Below are 22053 nucleotides of genomic sequence, written 5' to 3' on the forward strand. Positions count from 1 at the left end.
GAAGGTGAAGAAGTGAACTGGATAGCCCAGTGCGAAATGCTCTATTATATAAAGGGTTTTACCAGCAATATAGCCTCGGTGAGATTGGTGGTTAAACATACTAATCACAAAAAGGTTGGAGAATCATTAAGTGCTAGATACAACATGAGCTATAGAAATTGGGGAGTAGACATTTACAGGTTGCAGTGTCTTTTTAATATTCAGTAGCTGCTCCTCAGAGGTGCAGACTTGGCATTTAGTAGTGAGAGCTATTAGGGGCAGGGAAAATGACCCTTGTCTTTCCCAACTACCCCCTGAACCCACTGCATGCAGCACCGCAGGTGATTTTCAGTTTGTAATGAACTTGGCCTGAAGACCAAGAATTACACTCCAGGCCGGTCCAAGGGCTTCTAAGCATATTGCAGCAGCGGTCCCAGCCTCAGAGTAAAAGTCATGCTGTCAGGTCCCAGTTCTGCCAGTTAACAAATTAACCTTTCAGCTGGTTGCTGATCTGAAAAATAGCTCTTCTTGGGTAGTATTGGATTTCATGTTAGCACCAAGTAGCCTGCCCTTTATTGATTATACTACTTAAGCACCTAGACCTACCCTTTCTCAGGAAGCCACTCCAAGTAATCTTGAACCTTTTGATATATGACTGCCTTTGACCCACAATTGCAATGGGGCTTAAGGTAGTTTGAAAGTCATCATCCTAGATCCCACTCCAGTACCACTAATGAGAAATTTCAGAGATGGGGATTCTGACATAGCTGAGGTTCAAAATACACCTTTACGTCCTGAAATTATGAACTGAATCCAAGCGTGTGAAGTGAACAATGATACACCTCTCAAATCTTAAGCGAATCCAGCAGCTATCCAGTGTTAGTAATAAAAAGGCACCAGAAAGTTTTAGAAAGATAAGGGAAAATAGGAAACTTCAAATGTTCAGGAAAACTCCCCCTTTGGACCCTGTGAAATGGCCCTTGCCTTAAGGAGTATATGGGTGAACCTCCCTCCCCTTTTCTTAAAGTTAGGCAAGTTCCCTGAAGGTATTGAATAAACATGTTTCCTTACTTCAACGCCCCACCCCCTCCATGAGAATCTAAACTTAAATGAAATGACTGCCCTAATTAGAAAGCTTAGCACAAAAATTAGACCGGTGTAAATAACAAACATTTATTGGTGTCATTTATGGTAGAAAATAAAGTTCCTACACCAGATGCACATGACCCAATTGTTAAATAGAACATTTCCATAGTGAACACACGCCCTAACCCAGCTTTTTTCCCCACATTTTAAGATAGTCAATTACTCCTCTCCCCCCACCCCAAGACGTGAGCAACTGCTAATGAAAAGCAGTAAACGGCCACTTGGGCTGTAGCATTTTCAACTCCACTCCAAGGTGAAGATTCCAATTACATTCGAGACTTAAGTTCTCTTAATTTTCTCCTAACGAAAGTTCCTGAGTCCAGTATTTACAATAGTACAGCACTAGCAGAGCAGTGTCTACAACTCGTCTTTGTCTGGTGATTCCTCATCACCAGTTGGGGGAGGGCCTGCACTTCCATAGAGTTTGCTGATAATTGGCTGAACAATTTCTTCTAGTTCCTTCTTTTTAGCTTTGAAGTCTTCAATGTCAGCATCTTGGTGACTTTCCAACCACTCAATCTTTTCCTCTACAGCTTTTTCCATAGTCTCCTTATCTTCAGAGGAAAGTTTACCTCCCAGCTTTTCTTTATCTCCAATCTGATTCTTTAGAGAATAGGCATAACTTTCCAATTCATTTCTCGTATCAATGCGCTCCTTAAGCTTTTTGTCTTCCTCGGCAAACTTCTCTGCATCATTAACCATCCTTTCAATTTCTTCTGGTGTCAAGCGATTTTGGTCATTTGTAATTGTGATCTTATTTTTGTTGCCTGTACCTTTGTCTTCAGCCGTCACTCGAAGAATGCCATTCACATCTATCTCAAAGGTGACTTCGATCTGTGGGACCCCACGGGGAGCAGGAGGAATTCCAGTCAGATCAAAAGTTCCCAGAAGGTGATTGTCTTTCGTCAGGGGTCGTTCACCTAAAAGTTACACACAAAAATCTTGTTAGTTGTTATTGACAGACATTAGTGTATCTGGAATCCTGCATTTCAGTCTGTTAGAGCCTGCAGTGGCCAGGGCACTCTATCGAGCTAGAAGCGGGTCAGGGGGCTGTTAAGGAGCAACAAATGGTACCAACATTGAGTTACGTTACTACTAACTTTTAATTGAATTTCATCTACTTTATATCATTATGAACCCTTTTCTTGTTCTCATATTCTACAGCCAGCTCAGAAATTTTTAATGGGAAAGAATGCTAGATAGCTAGATAAGAGCTGGATTTTAGTGCTAACTCTACCAAACTTAACACTAGTCAAATTTAGGGACCTCCTCCCACCTCAACACAGCAGATATTTCTTTCTCTAGTCTCTTCCACATAGTATATTAAGAAGTCACGCTCTTTAAAAATATACCGTGGTATTGACAAATGTAAGCAATTACCTTCATAAACTTTGATTGTAACAGTTGGTTGATTATCAGAAGCTGTAGAAAAGATTTGGGACTTCTTGGTGGGCACCACAGTATTCCTTGGAATCAGTTTGGTCATGACACCTCCCACAGTTTCAATACCAAGTGTAAGGGGACATACATCAAGCAGTACCAGATCACCTGCAAAGGCAATAATACAGAGGTAAGTTCTAGTTAAAGAGTCATAGGAGCACTAACAAGCAGCGTCCCAGGAATAGTACAACTTTATCTTCTCCATCTTGCTATTTGGTTATGTTCTATGTGAAACCATTTTAGAAGCAATGAATTAAATATAGTTGCTCAGGATCTTGAAACTGTGCCAAGTCTTGTCCTCACTATACCCTTTATTAGCTGTGTGACCTTGTTGCTCATATTCTACTGCTTTCTGAAGCAACAGCTAATTATATTCTTCCCATCAAGCTGCTGAAGCACTGTAGAAGATGCTTGGGACAATGACCTACCTGTATCTTGATCACCAGAGAGTACACCAGCCTGGACAGCAGCCCCATATGCTACAGCCTCATCAGGGTTTATGCCACGGGATGGCTCCTTGCCATTGAAGAACTCTTTAACCAGTTGTTGGATCTTTGGGATTCGAGTAGAGCCACCAACAAGAACAATTTCATCAATATCAGACTTCTTCAAATCAGAATCTTCCAGCACTTTCTGCACAGGCTTCATGGTAGAACGGAACAGGTCCTAGAGTAAGAGACATAATTTGATGCCCGTTTACCCAGATATTGTCTAGATACCTAAATGTACTATCCAAAACTCAGTCTAATTAGATCGTACTAGCAAAGCAACAAAGAAGGAACATACCATGTTTAGCTCTTCAAATTTGGCCCGAGTCAGGGTCTCAGAGAAGTCTTCTCCTTCATAGAAGGACTCAATTTCTATTCTTGCTTGATGTTGAGCAGACAGGGCCCGTTTGGCCTTTTCTACCTCACGCCGGAGTTTCTGCACAGCTCTGTTGTCTTTTCTAACATCTTTGCCAGTCTTCTTTTTGTAGAGCTTAATGAAGTGTTCCATGACACGCTGGTCAAAGTCTTCTCCACCCAAATGAGTATCTCCATTAGTGGCCACGACTTCAAAGACACCATTATCAATGGTGAGAAGAGACACATCGAAGGTTCCACCACCCAAGTCAAACACCAGGATGTTCTTTTCCCCTTCCCTCTTATCCAGGCCATAAGCAATAGCAGCTGCTGTACTGTTAGGAGAATAAAAAAGTTTTGTTAAGATTATATTTTCCCTAATGAGCAAATATGCCATATCTTTGCATTTAACACTTACGGCTCATTGATGATCCTCATAACATTCAGTCCAGCAATAGTTCCAGCATCTTTGGTTGCCTGGCGTTGGGCATCATTGAAATAAGCTGGTACAGTAACAACTGCATGGGTAACCTAAAATGATTACAAAAGGGAACTAAGTGTATCTTATACATAGTTCAACCCTTATTTAAATTACAAACCATCACTTTAGTTTCTAAGCCAATTTATTTGTAAAACGGGCATAATACATGTCATTTTATACCCAGGGATTTGCAAGCATTAAGTGATAACCCATTAAGAGTCCCTAGTATTTTCTTTGGCCTGCAGTAAAGCACACAAGTAATTAAAACTAACATACGTGGATGTCATTCAGATTCAAGTTATTAAAATGATAAAAGTATCTATACAACATGATCAAGAACAGTAATAAAATTACTTAACATTGTTCTAGAAATACTTACCTTCTTTCCCAAATAAGCCTCAGCAGTTTCCTTCATTTTAGTGAGAACCATGGCAGAAATTTCTTCAGGAGCAAATGTCTTTGTTTGCCCACCTCCAATATCAACTTGAATGTATGGTTTAGTTTTCTTTTCAACAACCTATTTTAAAGAATGGTTATTATTTGCAGACCCAAAACCAGTGACATTTCAAATTTTAAAAAAGGATTATCTGAGAGCCACTTCCTCACCCCATAGTTTGGTTTATTTTGATCCCTTGGAGCTCAATATTGACCAGAAATACTTCTCTTAATCCTAAACTACTGCGGACAGGAGTAGTTCCGTGTGAAGGTTCTTTGCCAACTTTAATAAGTTTTGTAACGTACCAAAATAAGTAAAAATTATTACATATACCATGTCTGTATCCTTTTTTGTTGACTCAATACTATTCTTCAGGACGTCTCAAATACTCCCACCACCACCACACACTTTCTATCCGGTGAAAAAACCCCGGTCGAACCTTGAAAGGCAAGAACTTGATGTCCTGCTGCACAGATGGGTCGTTCCATGTGCGCCCGATGAGCCGCTTGGCATCGAAGACCGTGTTCTCAGGGTTGGAGGTGAGCTGGTTCTTGGCTGCATCGCCTATCAAACGCTCCCCTTCAGGTGTGAAAGCCACATAAGACGGCGTGATGCGGTTACCCTGATCGTTGGCGATGATCTCCACGCGGCCGTTCTTGAACACGCCGACGCTGGCGGAAAAAACGAACGGAAGACATCAGCACCACCATCACCACGGCAGCCAGGAAGCCACGCCCCACTCCCCCACTTTCCACAAACCCCACTTACCAGGAGTAGGTGGTCCCCAAGTCGATGCCGACCACCGTGCCCACGTCCTCTTTCTTGTCCTCCTCCTCGGCCCGCGCCGCGCGGAGCAGCAGCAGCACCGCAGCCACCAGGGACAGCTTCATCTTGCCGGAGCCGTCAGCCAGTCAGCAGGCAGGTCGTTGCAAGCAATCTAGCCACAGGCCGAAGCACGGGAACGCGCCGAGATTACCAACCTGAGGGAGACAAAGCCCAGGGTCAGGAGGTACAGTGGACTAGACGAAGGACAGATCCAGAAAGGCAGGCCGCGGAGCTCACCTCTCACACTCACGAAATTCTCAAGTGTGTATCTGTGATGTCTCGTCAAGGAATAACCGCGCGGCTCCGACTCGGTTTATATACCCTCCACACCAGCCCCGTCGTGGAAGCCGCCGATTGGCCAAGACTCTGCTAGTTGGAGGCCACTGATTGGCCCAGGCCACCAAGCTGGCCGCTGCGGATTCGAAGCGGCCTCCTCCGCAACTAACGTCACGGCTACGCCCCCCTGGCGAACTCATTGGCTGCTAGTCGCGCCCAACAACCACCAATAGAAGGCCACATCCGCCCCGTGAGCTGGCTCCATTGGTTCAGTAGCTGTCGGTCCCCTGTGCAACCTCTCACCTGGAGGCCGCTTCCGCCGGTAACCGCGGAGGTCCCGCCTCTACGCTGGGCTTTTGGGACCGGAGCCGGTCTGTCGCGCCTGGTTACCTCGAGGCGATGGGACTTGAGCCCTTTGCTTCTCCACTCACCGCCTGCCCCTCTTCCGTCCCCCATCCCCAGGCGGGAAGTGACTCTTCCTCCTCCGGGCTCCATCCCATCCCGGGCAGGCAGGTCACAGTGTAGATGCTGTGATCACCTAAGAACAAATTTCTCTGCCCTTCATAGCAACTACCCGTACTAGGCTGTCCGAGCCTCAGGGCCTCTTGCAGTTTACCGGCCCGTAGCCCCTCGAGCCGGGGCCTTGGTCTGGGTACCACCCGGCTGAGAATCATGGTTCCTACCCAGAGTGTCGCCCCCTGCAACCCCTGCCCCAGCTATTTTTGTCTATACCAGGCCTCTCCACATTGCCCTGCCTCACGGTAAGTCACAGGATAGGGCCTGGCCAAAGTAATTATCTCTAGTCCTGCGTCCCCCTCCCACTGTGGGAACCCTGTCCTGAACTTACTGTCGCTCCCACCCTGGGATGTATTATTTTTCTAGTGTGCTACCCCTTGCTTCCCCATTCTTTCCATTGTTTTCCTTTGTGGCTCAGGTTATCATTTACAAGGCCTTTCCTCATCCTTTATTCTTGACACCTTTCAACCTTCACTCTTTTTGTCTGTACTTAAACACATTTGATACACAAAGACTTCTTGATAGTGCCTTACTTTTGTATAACAATCCTGTAGCAAAAAAAAAAAAAAAAATAGAGGCTACTATTTACTTCAGGTTTACTATGTGCCAAACATTGTTCTAAGTTTCCTGTGTCATTCAGTCCTTACAGTTCAATGTTTGGCATTTCTCCCATTTTCCAGATGAGAACAATGACACAAAGAGATTAAACTAGTTTAAAGTCATAGAGCTGCTAAGGGATGGAGTCAGGATTGATAAGTCAGGCATGACTCCATAGCGAATGTTCTTAACAATTTTTAAAATTAATTCATGCAAATGGTTTTAGAGGACCTACTATGGGGATGGTCCAAAGGCCTGATAACAAAATATTTTGAGATGCTTACAGAAAAATGTATGGGACATTATCATAGTCAGGAACTGATGACCCCAGCATTTTTTCCTGCTAAATAATTTTTTGAGATTCATCTGTATGGGCAATACTGTATCCAAATAACATAGAAACAACTAACACATAGTTCACTAAGATGCTGAGTATAGGAGTGGGTACTCAAGAATTTTCCTCTGCTTTAGTGCTCTTCAAAGGTTATACTGGTGACTCAGAGTTGACTCCATTTGTACTATAAAAGTTGCATCATCCATCCCTTTCAAACAGGGCTTGTAATACTGTAGTAACACTGACCCTTCTTTAGATTGCATCAGTCCATTATCAAGATAGAAATCAACCATACGGCCACATTACAGCTTCATATCGATTCAAGCCAATTTCCTGTGTATATCATAATCCACTTCCATTAAAAACAAAGCTCCAATTTCAGCCTCACCCTTGATTGATGGAGTAACCTTTTGTAACTCTCCCTTTTCTAAGACTTAGAAAAGTGATAAATGGCCAACTTCTGAAGAGAATTGAGTATATTGGTGATTGTAGTATCTTTTTAAAACCCAATATATTAGATATATGTTATATTCCAAAGTGTGATCATTTATAGATTGAAATAGCAAAGTGTTTTAGATAAATCTAGTTTGCTGAATGTTAAATGCCCTATAGTAGAATCAGTGCCAGGTTATCTATGTTTAAGTAAGTGCTATACACTAAGCCAAATGTTTTATGTGCATTCTTTTTTAATCCTTATGAAACCATTTTTTTAATCCCTATTTTAGAGCTAAGGAATCTGAAGTCCCAAAGAAGTAAAGAAACTTGCCCAAGAGATTCACACCTGAGAGATACGGAGCCAGGATTTGAGCCTTGACCGTTTGGTTTTTCTATCATCTAGGCTGTCATCCCGAGCTTTGGGTTTATAAGACTTTTTGTTTTAGGATATAGAGTAGTTACATAGTTTGCAGATATTTTGCTAATGGTTGTAGGACAAATACAGATTTTATCCAATAATTTAAACCTGATTGTTTCACTTGTGCTCCTATGGTAAGAAAATAGATTTCTATTCCCATCTGATCTCAGAAAGCTAAGCAGAGTTAGGGACTGATTAGGATTGGATGTCATTTAGCTCCTAAATCTTTCTGAAAGGGCATTAAAGGCAGAAAGGGAAAGGAGAAGGCCTATGTAATTGACAAGTTGGACTATTTAGACCCTGATAGTTGAGATTTTTTCCATGTGGCTTTGTTGAAAGAATATTCAATTAAGAGATAGGGCACATGACCTTGGGGGAAAAAATCAACCTCCCAGAGGCCTCAGTTTCTTCATCAACTGAATGTTTAGGAATTTCTGTCCTACCTGTCTTAGTGGCTTGTTGCAAGGATCAAATGAGATACTATATGTGAAAGTATTTGGAAAGTTGTACAATGTTGGTAATATTATTAATCATGTAAACATACAATGAAAAGAAATTTCAGAAGCTCTTCAGAAAACCGCCTCTTGAGAGTCAGTTTTCAAGATTTCTTTCAATGAGAAATAAGTTTGGTGGTGATGTTGAATTTGACAAAAATTTTTGAAAATGCTTTTAAAGCACTTGGCCACATAGATCCCTTCTTTACTAAAGAACTGGAATAATTCCTCGATTATTGTTCCTTGAACAACATTGGAGTAAAACAAAAGCATCTCCCTAACACACCTGAGCTGGGAGCAGTACTAGGTATAAATCATGTATTTTTTTTGTACTTTTGAAAAGTGTAAAGTGCTATGCAATAAGTTTACTTCTTGGCTTTCACTTCTTAAAAGAGGATTTATCATTAATAGAGAACCACCATCTCCCTTTCCTGACCCAAATGAAAAGTAACAAGGCATTTTTTGTTGACATATTTTTTTTCGTGGAAGTTATTTAGGAGGATTGTGCTATGTCAAGTAGTGTGATAGAGAGGAAAGGACCATGGGGTTTGGAAGCATAAAAACTATGAGTTTCCAGGGGCCGGCCCGGTGGCTCAGGCGGTTAGAGCTCCATGCTCCTAACTCAGAAGGCTGGCTGGTTCGATTCCCCACATGGGCCAGTGGGTTCTCACCACAAAGTTGCCAGTTCAATTCCTGAAGTCCCTCAAGGGATGGTGGGCTCTGCCCCCTGCAACTAAGATTGAACACAGCACCTTGAGCTGAGGTTGCTCCTGAGCTCCCGAATGGGCTCAAGTTGGTTGGAGTGCATCCTCTCAACCACAAAGGTTGCCGGTTCAACACAGCACCTTGAGCTGAGCTGCCGCTGAGCTGGCCGGATTGGTTGCCATTCGACTCCTGCAAGGGATGGTGGGCTGCCCCCCTGCAAACTAGCAACGGCAAACTGGACCTGGAGCTGAGCTGCGCCCCGACACAACTAAGACTGAAAGGACAACAGCTTGAAGCTGAACGGCACCCTCCACAACTAAGATTGAAAGGACAACAACTTGACTTGGAAAACAGGCCTGGAAGTACACACTGTTCCCCAATAAAGTCCCTGTTCCCCTTCCCCAATAAAATCTTTAAAAAAAAAAAAAAAACTATGAGTTTCAGTTCTATCACTTTGGGGCAAGTCACTTTAATCTCTGACGCTCTGTAAAATGGCTCCATTTTACTTGTCTGTAAAATGGATATAATTCTGCTTCCTCACAAGGCTAGTGTTTATGTTTAAGGTATTTGATTAGTAGTAAAGTATTTTTAATTTTATACATAAAATGTTAGTTTTTAAATTTTTCTCTTTAAATTTTCCTTTGAAGAATAAAGAGGCTACCTCTATAGAGTTTGAGTGATAATATTTGAAATATATATACACACAACATATATATATAAAATCTAAGTTTTTAAAATAGGACATATATGTACATGGTATAAAATTCAAAGCTACAATATACAATGAAAATAAGTGCTTGTCACTCAGTCCCTAGCCTTGTTCCCCTATACTGATAAAGGTAACCACTGTCACCACTTTCTTGTGTAGCCTTTTAGAGATGCTTTATTGATATACAATGTGTGTATATGTATATCCCTGTTTAAAAAATCAGTGATTGAGCATACTACATACATCGTTCTGCTCTTTTATCCAGTTAGCTATATTTCTTAGAGATTGTCACAAATCAGCTTGCCTTTGTTTTTTATGTCAATGGTGGCTACTCTCAATGTAGTATTTTCCCTATGTGCTGGATGTTTTACATATTTTAAACCTTTTTAGTATACATTACAATGTGAATACAGAAAAGCACATAAAATATAAATGTACAATTTAACAAATAATCATAAAGTGAATCCTCAGGTATTCAGTATCCAAGCGAAGAAATAGTGTTTGTCAGGACCCCGGAAGTCCTCATTTTTATCCCTAACTGATCAAGTATCCCCTCTTTCATTAAAAAAAAAAAAAGTTACTTTTCTTTATTGTGATAATCTTTTGAATTTTACCACCTAGATATACTTCCTCAAAACATGATGGTTTAGTTTCACCTGTTTTTTTTAAATATTTTTATTGGGTAATATTGGAGAACACTGTGTTTTTCCAGGACCCATAAGCTCCATGTCAAGTCGTCGTTTTCAATCTAGTTGTGGGGGATGCAGCTCAGCTCCAAGTCAAGTTGTTGTTTCTCACTGGTCCATGTGGGAATCCAACCAAGGACCTTGGTGTTATGCGCTGCGCTCTAACCACTGGGGAGAAAACGGCCACTCAAGTTTCACCTGTTTTTTTTAACTTGATGTACGAATGGAATTAGAAAGAGTATATATTTTGTGTCTGGCTTCTTTCACTCAACATTGTTTTTAAGTTTTATCCTTATTGTTAATGTGTAGTTCTAATTCATATTTTACTTCTGTATAGTATTAGAATATATTACAATTTAGAATATGTATAGATTTTGGCTATCATGAACCACACTGCTTTGAACACTCTTTTACATGATTCTTTGTACGCACATGTATGAATTTCCCTAGGGTATATGACCAGGATTAGAATTGATGGATCAAAAGGTTTAAATATCTTCAACTATAACAGATCATGGCAAACTGCTTACCAAAGTGGTTGTGAAAGCATACACTCTCACCAGAAGTTGTGTGAGAGTTCCTGGGGTTAACAACACTGTCAACACTTGATAACAAAACTTTTTATTTGACAATCTGGGCATGTGTACTGACATCTCATTGGTTTTTAATTTTAATCTCCCTGATCACAATTGAGTTGTGTGTACCTTTTTCATATTTTTTTTTACCTTTCCATATTTTTTACTGGTCATTTTGATTTCTTCTTTCTGAAGTTGCCCATTTCATTGTTGAGTTTTTTTTATTTGTAATTATTTATATTCTAGATATTAGTTATTTTTCAGTTATATATGTTTGCAAGTATCTTTCCCCACTCTGTGGAAGTGTTTTTATTTCCTTACTTTCTTTTTTTTTAACCTTTAGTTTTGAAAAGTAATACAGACTCACAAGAAAAGTTGCAAAAGTAGTAGAATTCCATGTACATTTCACTCAATGTCCTCCAATGGTGACCTCTAACATAGCTGGAAAAACTAGGAGATTGACATTGATACTTTCACTTTTAAACTAGACTACGCACCCTTATCAGTTTCATTATTTTTTAAACCTGCATTTGTGTACATTGTATGTGTTTTGTATATAGTTCTATACAGTTTTAGGTATCGATTCATGAACCATCACCAAAATCAAGTTACAGAATTAATGCTTTTTGGTAGGCAGACATTTGACAAACAAAACATCAAATTTTTCCTTTATGCTTGTGTTTTGTCTCTAAGAAGCCTTTCCTTATCCTGAGATCAAGAAGATATTCTTACTCAATTATCTACTAAAAACTTAGCAGCTACGTTTTTACCCTTCTTTTTTTTTTTTAAGATTTACTGGGGAAGGGGAACAGGGAATATTGGGGAACATTGTGTACTTCCAGGACTTTTTTCCAAGTCAAGTTGTTGTCCTTTCAATCTTAGTTGTGGAGGGTGCCATTCAGCTTCAAGTTGTCCTTTCAGTCTTATTTGTGGAGGGCGCAGCTCAGCTCCAGGTCCAGTTGCCAGTTGCTAGTTGCAGGGGGCACAGCCCACCATCCCATGCGAGAGTCAAACCGGCAACCTTATGGTTGAGAGGACGCACTCCAACTGAGCCATCCGGGAGCTCAGCAGCAGCTCAGCTCAAGGTGCCGTGTTCAATCTTAGTTGCAGCGGGCACTGCCCACCATCCCCTGCGGGACTCGAGGAATCGAACTGGCAACCTTGTGGTTGAGAGCCCACTGGCCCATGTGGAAACTGAACTGGCAGCCTTCAGAGTTAGGAGCACGGAGCTCCAACCGCCTGAGCCACCAGGCCGGCCCTAATGGTCTTTTTTAGATCTGTATAATTTTAGATTTTGTATATACATGAGTTGTATATAGTGTCAGTCAAATTAATTTTTCCCCACATGGATGCCCAATTGTTCCAGCACCATTTTTCATATTAGTATATTTGTTAACATCTATCTTAATTACTATAGCTATATAATAAATCTTGAGGTCCAGTAGAACAAGTTCTACCACATTGCTCCTTCTTCACTCGTGTTTTGGCTATCCTTGGCATTTTGCATTTTCACGTAAATTTTGGAATTAGCCTATTAAGTTAGCAAAACAAACCTGTTGTATATTAAGAGGAAAAAGCAGATTACTCAACACTGATACTACTATACTGTATATTTTTAAATAAGCTTTAAAAAGTCGAATTTCTATATTTCTCTATACTAGAAATTCTTTTAATTTGCGTGAATTTAGCATTTTAAAACTTTGTTATCAGAAATAAACAATTTCCATTTTGAAATGACAAATTACGATACATCAATATGATGAAATATACAGCGATTAAAATTTTTGTTGCTATCTATGTCAAAGTAAATTGCATGTTACTTTTTTATCTACATTTTCTTGTTATTTAAAAAAATCTATTAGGAACTTATCAAGTTGAAAAAACTTGAAGAACTTAGAACTAAGATTAATTCAAGAGAACGAAAACGATTGTCAGTGAAAAATATGTAAGATGATTCCATTAAAGACATTTGATACATTATAATTAGTCATGGATTAAATTCAAATACAGGTAATGCACCAAGTCTTATGTTGCATTAATATTACATCTCCTATCAGTCTGGACATCCCTGGTACTCTGTTTCCCCGAAAATAAGACCGGGTCTTATATTAATTTTTGCTCCAAAAGACGCATGAGAGCTGATTGTCTGGCTAGGTCTTATTTTTGGGAAAACACGGTATTGGTAGAAAAATAAGATTTATAGATTTTATTGGGCTGAAGTGTGAGTTGCATGATTTATGACCGTTCTACAGGAGTCACTTTCCTCATTTTCAGTATTCTCAAGTTATAGACTTTTATCTGTTGTCCTCAACTTAGCCAATGATTTTAAATGTCTTGGCAAAGGTTACAAAACCATATGACTATGTAAATACATTGCTCTGGTCTTGGAAGGGTCCCCAGGCAAGTGAGGGGCCCTAAATTCTAAGTTCCATCGACTTCATAGTAAGTTGACCTCTGAGTGCTACTATTTCTGAGCCTGCCAGTTGGGGCCAGTACAGGACAACTAAAGGCCCAGAACATGGATTAAGACTATCTTATAACTGGAGTCTTGTCCTTTACGTTTCAATTGGATTATTTCAAAGTGCACAAAAGATTTTATGAGGGAATACTTTCTGCTTCTATGCATAAGATAGCTTCTATGCATGTCTTTCTGGATTTTTTTGTTTTGTTTACAGATTCCCAGAGCTTTAAAAAATTTTTCCCATTAAATAAACAGCATAGCTGGGGTGGCCGGTTAGCTGAATTGGTTAGAGCACAGTGCTCTTAACAGCAGGGTTGCGGGTTCGATCCCCACATGGGCCACTGTGAGCTGTGCCCTCCGCCCTCTGCAACTAGATTGAAACAACTACTTGACTTGGAGCTGATGGGTCCTGGAAAAACACACTTAAATAAATAAAAGTTAAAAAAAAAAACAGCATAGTTAATTCACATTTTTTTGTTTAACCTAATGAGTTCAACCTAAAAGTCCATCGATAAAGGATGCTAAATAAACGATAGTAGATTATACTATGGAAATACAGTGCAAAGGTTCAAAACAATGAGGTAGATTTTTATGTATTGATATGGAAAGATGCCCCAGGATTTATTATTAAATGAAAACAAGTTATAGAACACAAAACTATACAATATGATCCTATTTGTATTTCACCCCTCCCCCCTCCAAAATCTGGACAGATACTTATCAAATTGACAAGAGTGGCTCCCTCTGGGTGGAACTGGATGGGAATCCAGAGGAACTGTGACTTACTTGTACACATTTTTTTTTTAAGAACAAGAATGAATTCCTGTATTGCCTGTTTGAACATAAATTTTAGAAAAGAAACATAGTGAATGAAAAATGTCTAAGTTAGCCTTTGTATTGAATGTTTTAAATGTTTGCCTGCCATTTGAGTTTGAACTATATCATGGTAGAACAGCTAACATTTGTGTTTTGCTTTGTGCTAAACAAAGCTTTGCCCTGCATCCTCTGATTTTATCCTCATAACAACTAGAAGGAATAGATAGGGTTGGTGACATCTCAGTTTTACAGTTGAAAATACAGCCTCAGAGTTCATTCATAGTAAAATTATGAATTCTCTGCTGTATTGTTTTCTACTCACGTTACTGCTGTAGTTACTTATCACCTAGTTTATAGTTCATTCCACTCTTTCAGTTGAGACATTAAGATTGATCTTTCCACTGGCTATGGCTTTCCACAGCCAAGTGTGTATTGCCACTTCAAAGTCATTTATTTCCCAAGCTGTGTGCCAAATCTGTTTCACAGATGATGTCCTGTGTCTTCCCTTTCGTCTTGCTGTCGGTCTTCCTAATCTTTACTTCTTTCTGGATATGGCTCTGTTTTTCTTTCTGGTATGGTTTGCTCTCACTTAACTGTCATATTTCTTTCCTAATTATACATACACAATACCTTAAAATGTTACTTTTCCCAGGGATACGTACTTTTTAATTAGGATCTCTTGAGGAACAGCTTCCAAATTCAAATGATTGAGGATGTTGGACTCGATGATCTGAGACTCAGCTCTAACATCTGTGATTCAGTGTATCTATCACTAATTATGACATTTTCCAGCCTTTCACAAACTTGAGGATAAATATTTTTGTCAAGAAATACTTGCCAAAGGCCCCTGAAGTCACTTGCCATAGCATCTGCTTTCTTGGCTTACTTACCTCTAAGACTGGCTGTGCACAAATAGAAGGAAAGAGAACGTTTTTTAAAAAACAACTTCTGAGTTTGTCACTACTCTGATTCTGTGGCAGAGTAGTCTAAGGGAGAATATAGAGCTGGGAGTCTGAACTTAGCTCTAATCAAGATCCAGTATGAGTTTTGTGACTGTATAAAACGTATGTTAGGAAAGGCCGAGTGGTATTCTGAAAGAGAAGAGCTTTCTTTGGCCAGGGTTCATTTTATTCATTCCATTCTTTTTTTTTTTTTTAAGCGGTAGTACTGTTGCAGGAGGCTGGGTTCTTGCCGACAGAGTCGGAATCAAAGGCCAGCAAGCTGATTAATATGCAAGCAGGGTTTATTAATGATCCGTTCTCAGTGAAGAGAACTGGCCGCGCTGAGGTGGGAGAGAGAGCCATAGGCCCCAGTCCCCATGTCCCTGAGAACTTACGTAGTTTCTGGGTGGGGTAAGGGAGTTACATATTGATTTGGTGGGAAAAGGTGGTGCATGCTCTTCCATGGGAGGGTGTGATCTCCTAAGATGGGTAGAGGTCTGTCAATTCAGATTCTTATCTTGCTCCAGACCACCTCTTCTCATCCGTTGTGAAAACAGATACGGTGGCTGGAGGCAGTTAATCAAAGTTATTTATGAGCTTTTTCTGTAAGCACTATGGACCCCCCTCCAACCCCTCCTCCTTCTACATTTTCTAACTTCTACCTAATGTTTTGTCTTAGGCTGTATGCCAGGTTCCAGAGAGACAGTGGTGAATAAAATGGGGTTCTATGCCTATTGATCGATTTTGAGCCATCTTCTTTTCACTTCTTGAATTCTTTTTCCCATGTGCAAAAGGTGTTAATAATAAATATTCATATTCCTCAAGAATTACTGTTGTAGAGATCCATTGTTCTATGCGGGGTTGTATTCCTTGGATGTGCTGAGTAGAAAAAAAGATTAAAAACTGCTGATCTAGTTCAAGCTCTTCATTTGTAGGTGACAGAATAGGGCTCAGAACACTTAATTGACGACCCCAGTGCTCTTTTTACTTAACCACATACAGTGCGGTTTCTTCAGGACCCTCAAGAACTTTTTCCAACTTTTGGGGTACTTTCCCCTCCTCCCTGGCCTGTGTGTGCGAGCAAACTAAATGTGTTCCGTTACACGTTCATTTTGCTTAAGCAATCCTCACATGGGGTTTCCCTTCTTGAAATCCAGCCATCCAATAACTCCCAAGTGTCACCTTCTTAAGGTCACAGCCTCTCAACTTGTTGAAGCCCTTTTCTGGGAATCTCGTAGCATTTTGTACCTTAGTGTGCTATTAATCCTTAATCTGTACAAGCTATCCTTTCACTGCATAAACCATATCCTGTTAACCTTTTTCATTCCTCTGGTGCTTTGGGCGATGCTTTAGAACAGCTGATAAATAATCTTTGATCAAATTGAATTCTTGAATCAGTTTAATGGCATATGGTAGCAAAAATACCTGACCAGCTTATCATGGAATGTTGTTGTGGTAATGAAACGAAGCAATAAATGTGAAGCAAATTTTGACAGTTTTTAAAGATAATACATCAAGGAGGATGACTAAATGGATCGAAGTCAGAGATGATTCACATTTAAAACAGTTGGAAAAGTGGTTTTTTTTTTTTCTTTTGTTTTTTGCCTGGAGACTCTGAGTGTTGGATGATAAAAGCATTGTTTTCAATTTTTTGAAAGGCTGTCAAGTGGAAAACATTTCCATGTATTGCTTCAGGCAGCATAACTACTAGCAGTGGAAGAAAGTAAAAGGGAAGCAGATCTCAGTTCAGCAGGTGGCAGAACTTTCTAACATTTAGAGCTGTCCAACAATGGAGTAGGCAGCCTTACTTAAGGTAGTGAGTTCCCTGAAATTTGAACTGTTGAAATACAAGTTAGATGACCATCTGGCTGGAATGTACAAGAGGGAATTCCTGCCGGGGCGGGAGTTGGACTAATGACCTTTAAAGTGTCTTCCAATTCTAAGGTTTCTAGGACTGTTAACCAGACATTTGAATATCTGAATTGTTTTTGTAAAAAAAAAAAAAAAAATTTGTTAGATAAACTGTCAAACTTAAAAACTGGTCATGGTTACAATAAATAAAATTTGATAAAATGAAGTGGGAAATCAGGTTTAAAAGTGAAAGTCCAGATACCACTAAGGGCAATTAGAAAAAAGGAGATGTGTGTGTGTGTGTGTGTGTTTCAAATGATGTGTGTCCTGGGCAAGTGAAAGCGAGGGCCAGTGTTTCGTGAAGAACAATTTTCCGGAAGGCGCTTCGCGGTACCGCGGTCGCCTAAATCCGCTCATGCCGGTAGCGGACTTGGCCCGCAAAAGCGGAAGGGGCCCTGCTGGCCGCCTGCCCAAACTACCAGTCCCAGGGGTCCCCGCGGCGTCGCGCACGCGCTATGGCGTGGCGGCAGCGCCACCGCAGGACGCAGGGAAGCCAAACTAACGAGTGGTGGCGGCGGCAGCAACGGCGGTGGCAGTTCGTGGTGAGAACGACGGTTCCGAGGTCGAGTGGCGGTCCGGCGGAGACCTCGGTTCCCTCCACCGCATGATCCTCTTGGTGAGTGCGCGTCCCCATTTAACCCGTGCCGAGTGCAGGGCTCCATGTCTGGCGACCCGGCTGCTCCGGCCTAGGGCCGCAGCCTGCGCCTGACGGCCGGGCCCGCCGGCTCCAGCTGACCCCTGGCTCTCCAGTGTCGGGGAAAGTGGGGGTAGGCGGAGTCACAGTTTGGCGGAGGGGAGAGGTGTGGCGGCGCTTTGGGGCCTGGGCTGCGTGAAGCGGACGAGAGGGAGGGACGCGTGGGGGATGGGATGGACCGCTGGCGGCTTCGGGTGTGAGCCGGCTGCGATGCAGGTGGGAAACAGGATAGGAGGCGAGAAGGGGGTCTTGAGCCCCTGGTGAAGGTGTCGTGCGTTGGGGACTCTTGACAAGCTAGACTCACGGGTCAAGGGGCAGCTCACCTTCCACAGACACACACTATACTTAGTATCTTTCCACTTGAAGGTCTGGAAGTGAGGTACTGTTGGTTGCTTTTATCTCCTTTCCTTCAATCTCACCTTTTATTGACTGGCAAAATTTATATGGGTGCTGGCTAAGCAAATCATAGAAATAAACAGGCTTTTGTGTGTAAATCTGAGTAAAAACAGGGAAGCATTCAGATAAGGACTAGGTCAAAGGAAGAGTCAGTGTTTTTAATTTAAAATTTGTGAGAAAAATCAGTTTGAGCAAGGCTTTGAACTAGAAAGGGTTTTTAACCTGGGATTCACCGGTTAGTGGATAGAACTGGGGGTGTGGGGGGGTGGGTCCTTGAACTAGAATGGGGATAAAATCACATCTTTATTTTTATTATGCGATAACTGTTAATTTATTATTTCCTTCAATTATGAATGTAGGCAACAAGCCATAGTAGAATTAGCAATGCCTGTGACTTTGTTACCAATAAGAATTACAGATATAATTGTATCATGTTTACAGTTGTTGCAGGTTTCTCAAACTATCATTTATGCTTATAATTTTTTTCAAGTTTATGGTATCCTTAGACCCACTGTTAGATCTTGTTATTTACTGCGATGTGAAAGCTTCACATATAATACTAGAACAGTGTTTTTAAAATTGTTTTGCTAATAGTTCGGTATAGTTGGTTTCCTTTTTAATCTCATGTATTTAATTATACATTTAAAAGCAATCTGAGAAGGGGTGTGTAGGCTTCACGAGACTACCAAAGAGATCCATGGCACAAAAAGATTAAAAACTCCTGAAGGAGAAATAAGTTTTTTGAGATCTATAAGTCTGCCTCGAAGAATATTTGAATCATTATATGAGAAAGAAGACAAGCAGATAGGATAAGTTTATATGAAAAGGGAATTTTGTAATCAGGAAAATAAAAGAAAGATTTGGCTGAGAGCATACTAATAGTTTGGAAAGATATAATTGACCACACGGTACTGTGGAATTCAGGGTACTGGGGAATCAGCAAAATAATCTGAGCAAGAAAGGGAAGTGAGTATTTTGGCTCTAAAATTTACATGTTAAGGCACCTCCTAGTTCCAAGTGATTGAAGCCCTCCGAGCTCTTGAGTAAGCCTGTGACAGGATATTTTAGTGTGTGCTGGTTTTCTTTAAATCATGCAGATAGTGTGGTTTTTAAATTTTTTTTTTTTTTATTGGGGTAGGGGAACAGGACTTTATTGGGGAACAGTGTGTACTTCCAGGACTTTTTTTCCAAGTCAAGTTGTTGTCCTTTCAATCTTAGTTGTGGAGGGTGCCTGCTGTTCAGCTTCAAGTTGTTGTCCTTTCAGTCTTAGTTGTGGAGGGCGCAGCTCAGCTCCAGGTCCAGTTGCTGTTGCTAGTTGCAGGAGGTGCATGCAGCCCACCATCCCTTGTGGGAGGGAGTCGAACTGGCAACCTTGTGGTTGAGAGCCCACTAGCCCATGTGGGAGTCGAACCAGAAGCCTTCGGAGTTAGGAGCATGGAGCTCTAACCGCCTGAGCCACTAGGCTGGCCCTTTTAAAGAATTTTTTGCCCTTAAGTGAAAAATCGCAGGATCTGTCCTCTTCAAATATATTTCCCTATTGCCATTATCTTCTTTTCATACATGATAGAAAGTAAACGTGCAGATTATAGCATTGGAGGGTTGATAAGTCATTTTCTTGAAATTCCATTTAAAATTTTTGCAGTTCAATTTCATTTTGGCATCAGACTTCTCACTGACAAATCACTCTTAACGTTTTTTTTCCAGAATATGTGTCACTTGAAATTTGTACCTGTTTGTAAAGCACCTGTTACATCTCCTGTGAGATTTCTTTCCCTCTCAAATAATAGCAATAATGGAAAACCATTGCAGCAAACTTTTTGGTATGGAAAGGTGAAGAAGAGTATTTTACAAAACAAATGTTGGTGCTGAAATAGTTTTTTGCCTGGTACATCTGTGTCCTTACACTTCCCCTTTTGTCATTTTTTGTCCTCTGTCCCTTTATTTATAGCATCTATGTATCTAGTATCATTATTTGCATATTTATTTAGTATTTTCATCTTTGTCTCCTAATTAGAATGTCACCTCTGTGAGACTAGGGACTCTGTGAGAATAGGCACTTTGTCTTCACCACGGTGCTGGCACATAATAGGTACTCAGTAAATATTTGATGAGTACATCCGTGAATGAGTTAATTTGTAAGAGTTAGATTTCCCCCACCCCCGGAATAAAACTTCCACTTTTAAAATTTTGCAAATAGTATTATGTATGCTGGGTTGAATTTGAACTTTTTCATCTTACATTTTTTAAAGGAGAGGAAATTATTTCCCAGACACTATGTGGTGCTTTTGTGGGCATTTGGTTTCATACAGGACTGATCATTCTTAGTACATGCTGCCATGTAGGTTTGATTATCCTTAACTTTCTATAATAATGTAAAGGAAGGATGTGTGGGTAAAGTTCTTATTTTGCAAAGTTAAAGTTCTTCTTTTGCTGTGTGATCCTGGGTTGATATAAATGACTCCAAATTTTTCACATTAAATTGTTAAAAATTTTTAATGTCTGACTATCAAATATTAGTGAAAAAGATGTGGTTGAAAATGGTAATTTAGAAACTGCTGATAGAGTTTAAATTGGTATAGCTGTTTTGAGAGACAATATGTGCAGACTCAGTAAAGTTGAAAATGGGCATACCTACCCCATAATTTCACAGCTTCTGGAAGGCAGTCAGATATGGGGGATGGTGGCAAAGGGGATGATGATACCTGTAATTTTTTTTTTTAAAGATTTTATTGGGGAAGGGGAACAGGACTTTATTGGGGAACAGTGTGTACTGCCAGGACTTTTTTCCAAGTCAAGTTGTTGTCCTTTCAGTCTTAGTTGTGGAGGGTGCAGCTCAGCTCCAGGTTCAGTTGCCATTTTCTAGTTGCCGTTTTCTAGTTGCAGGGGGCGCAGCCCACCATCCCTTGCGGGAGTCGAGGAATTGAGCTGCCAGCCTTGTGGTTGAGAGCCCACTGGCCCATGTGGGAATTGAACCAGCAGCCTTCGGAGTTAGGAGCATGGAGCTCTAACCCCCTGAGCCACCGGGCCTGTCCCATACCTGTAATTTTAATTTAAAGACTAGGAGCAACTATGACAGCGTTAACATTTAATTCCGGGAGACAGAACACAAGTGCTAAATCATTCTTTGCACCTTTCCCTATTTTCTGTTGATTTCTTTTTAATCCATAACTTTTAAATATGTTTTCCCAACTCTGAAAATTGTAAGCCTACAGAAGAGTTGAAAGAGTAATACAATAAACACTCAACATTCTTTACCTAGATACGGTAATTGCTAACATTTGCCATGTTTGCTTTGCGAAGAACAAGTAGACACATATTTTGCTGAACCATGTGCAGGTTAGATATAGATACCATCAAGACACCCTTCCTCCAAATACTTTAGGATGTATTTCCCAAGAACAAAAACTTTCTTCTACATATCTACAATTCAGTTGTCACCGTCAAGAAATTTAACATGGATGTAATATTACTTCATATATATATATATATCCAATTTCCTCAGTTGTCCCAATACTGTTCTTAGTTTTTCAGTTTTTATTTTTGACCCAAGATTTGATTAAGAACCTTGTATTTAATTGCCTGCTTGAATCTAGACTTGTTTTTCAGCCTTTTTTGGGTCTACCATGACAATAAACATCCAGACCAAGTTTTGTAGGATGCTCCTCAATTTGGATTTGTCTGAACGTTGCTTCAAGATCAGATTCAAGTTCAACATTTTTCACTGGAACGATATGTAGGCGATTTTAGGTTTCTCTGTTATCACACATCAGAGGCATGACATATCAGTTTCATTATTAACGTAAATTTGATCATTTGAATAAAGTAATGTCTACTAGATTTATATTGTAAAGGCACCTTTTTCCCCCTTTGTAATTAATAAGTAATTTGTGGAGTGATAATTTTTTAAAACTTTCTGAAAGTCGTGAGTTGTTAATAGATG

At 40.4% G+C, this 22053-nt stretch overlaps 2 protein-coding genes across 2 annotated transcripts in view; one reads left to right on the top strand and one right to left on the bottom strand.

Annotated features, from left to right (window-relative positions):
- Positions 1-1127: 1127 nt before the first annotated feature.
- On the bottom strand, positions 1128-5496 carry HSPA5 (heat shock protein family A (Hsp70) member 5). Its single transcript, XM_033123690.1, has 9 exons — positions 5387-5496; positions 5093-5304; positions 4764-4995; positions 4268-4405; positions 3826-3938; positions 3352-3742; positions 2994-3231; positions 2506-2673; positions 1128-2045 (listed from the first exon to the last, which is right to left on the bottom strand). The coding sequence occupies exons 2-9, from the start codon at positions 5212-5214 to the stop codon at positions 1483-1485; spliced, it is 1965 nt and encodes a 654-aa protein (XP_032979581.1). The 5' UTR covers positions 5215-5304; positions 5387-5496; the 3' UTR covers positions 1128-1482.
- An 11998-nt stretch (positions 5497-17494) lies between these two features.
- GAPVD1 (GTPase activating protein and VPS9 domains 1) overlaps positions 17495-22053 on the top strand; it is a 65595-nt gene continuing 61036 nt past the window's right edge. Inside the window, 1 exon segment of the mRNA XM_033122354.1 lies at positions 17495-17639. The gene's annotated coding sequence lies outside the window, so the exon portion shown is untranslated.

Source organism: Rhinolophus ferrumequinum, chromosome 12 (assembly GCF_004115265.2).
Source record: "Rhinolophus ferrumequinum isolate MPI-CBG mRhiFer1 chromosome 12, mRhiFer1_v1.p, whole genome shotgun sequence".
In the NCBI taxonomy this organism is placed as follows: domain Eukaryota; kingdom Metazoa; phylum Chordata; class Mammalia; order Chiroptera; family Rhinolophidae; genus Rhinolophus; species Rhinolophus ferrumequinum.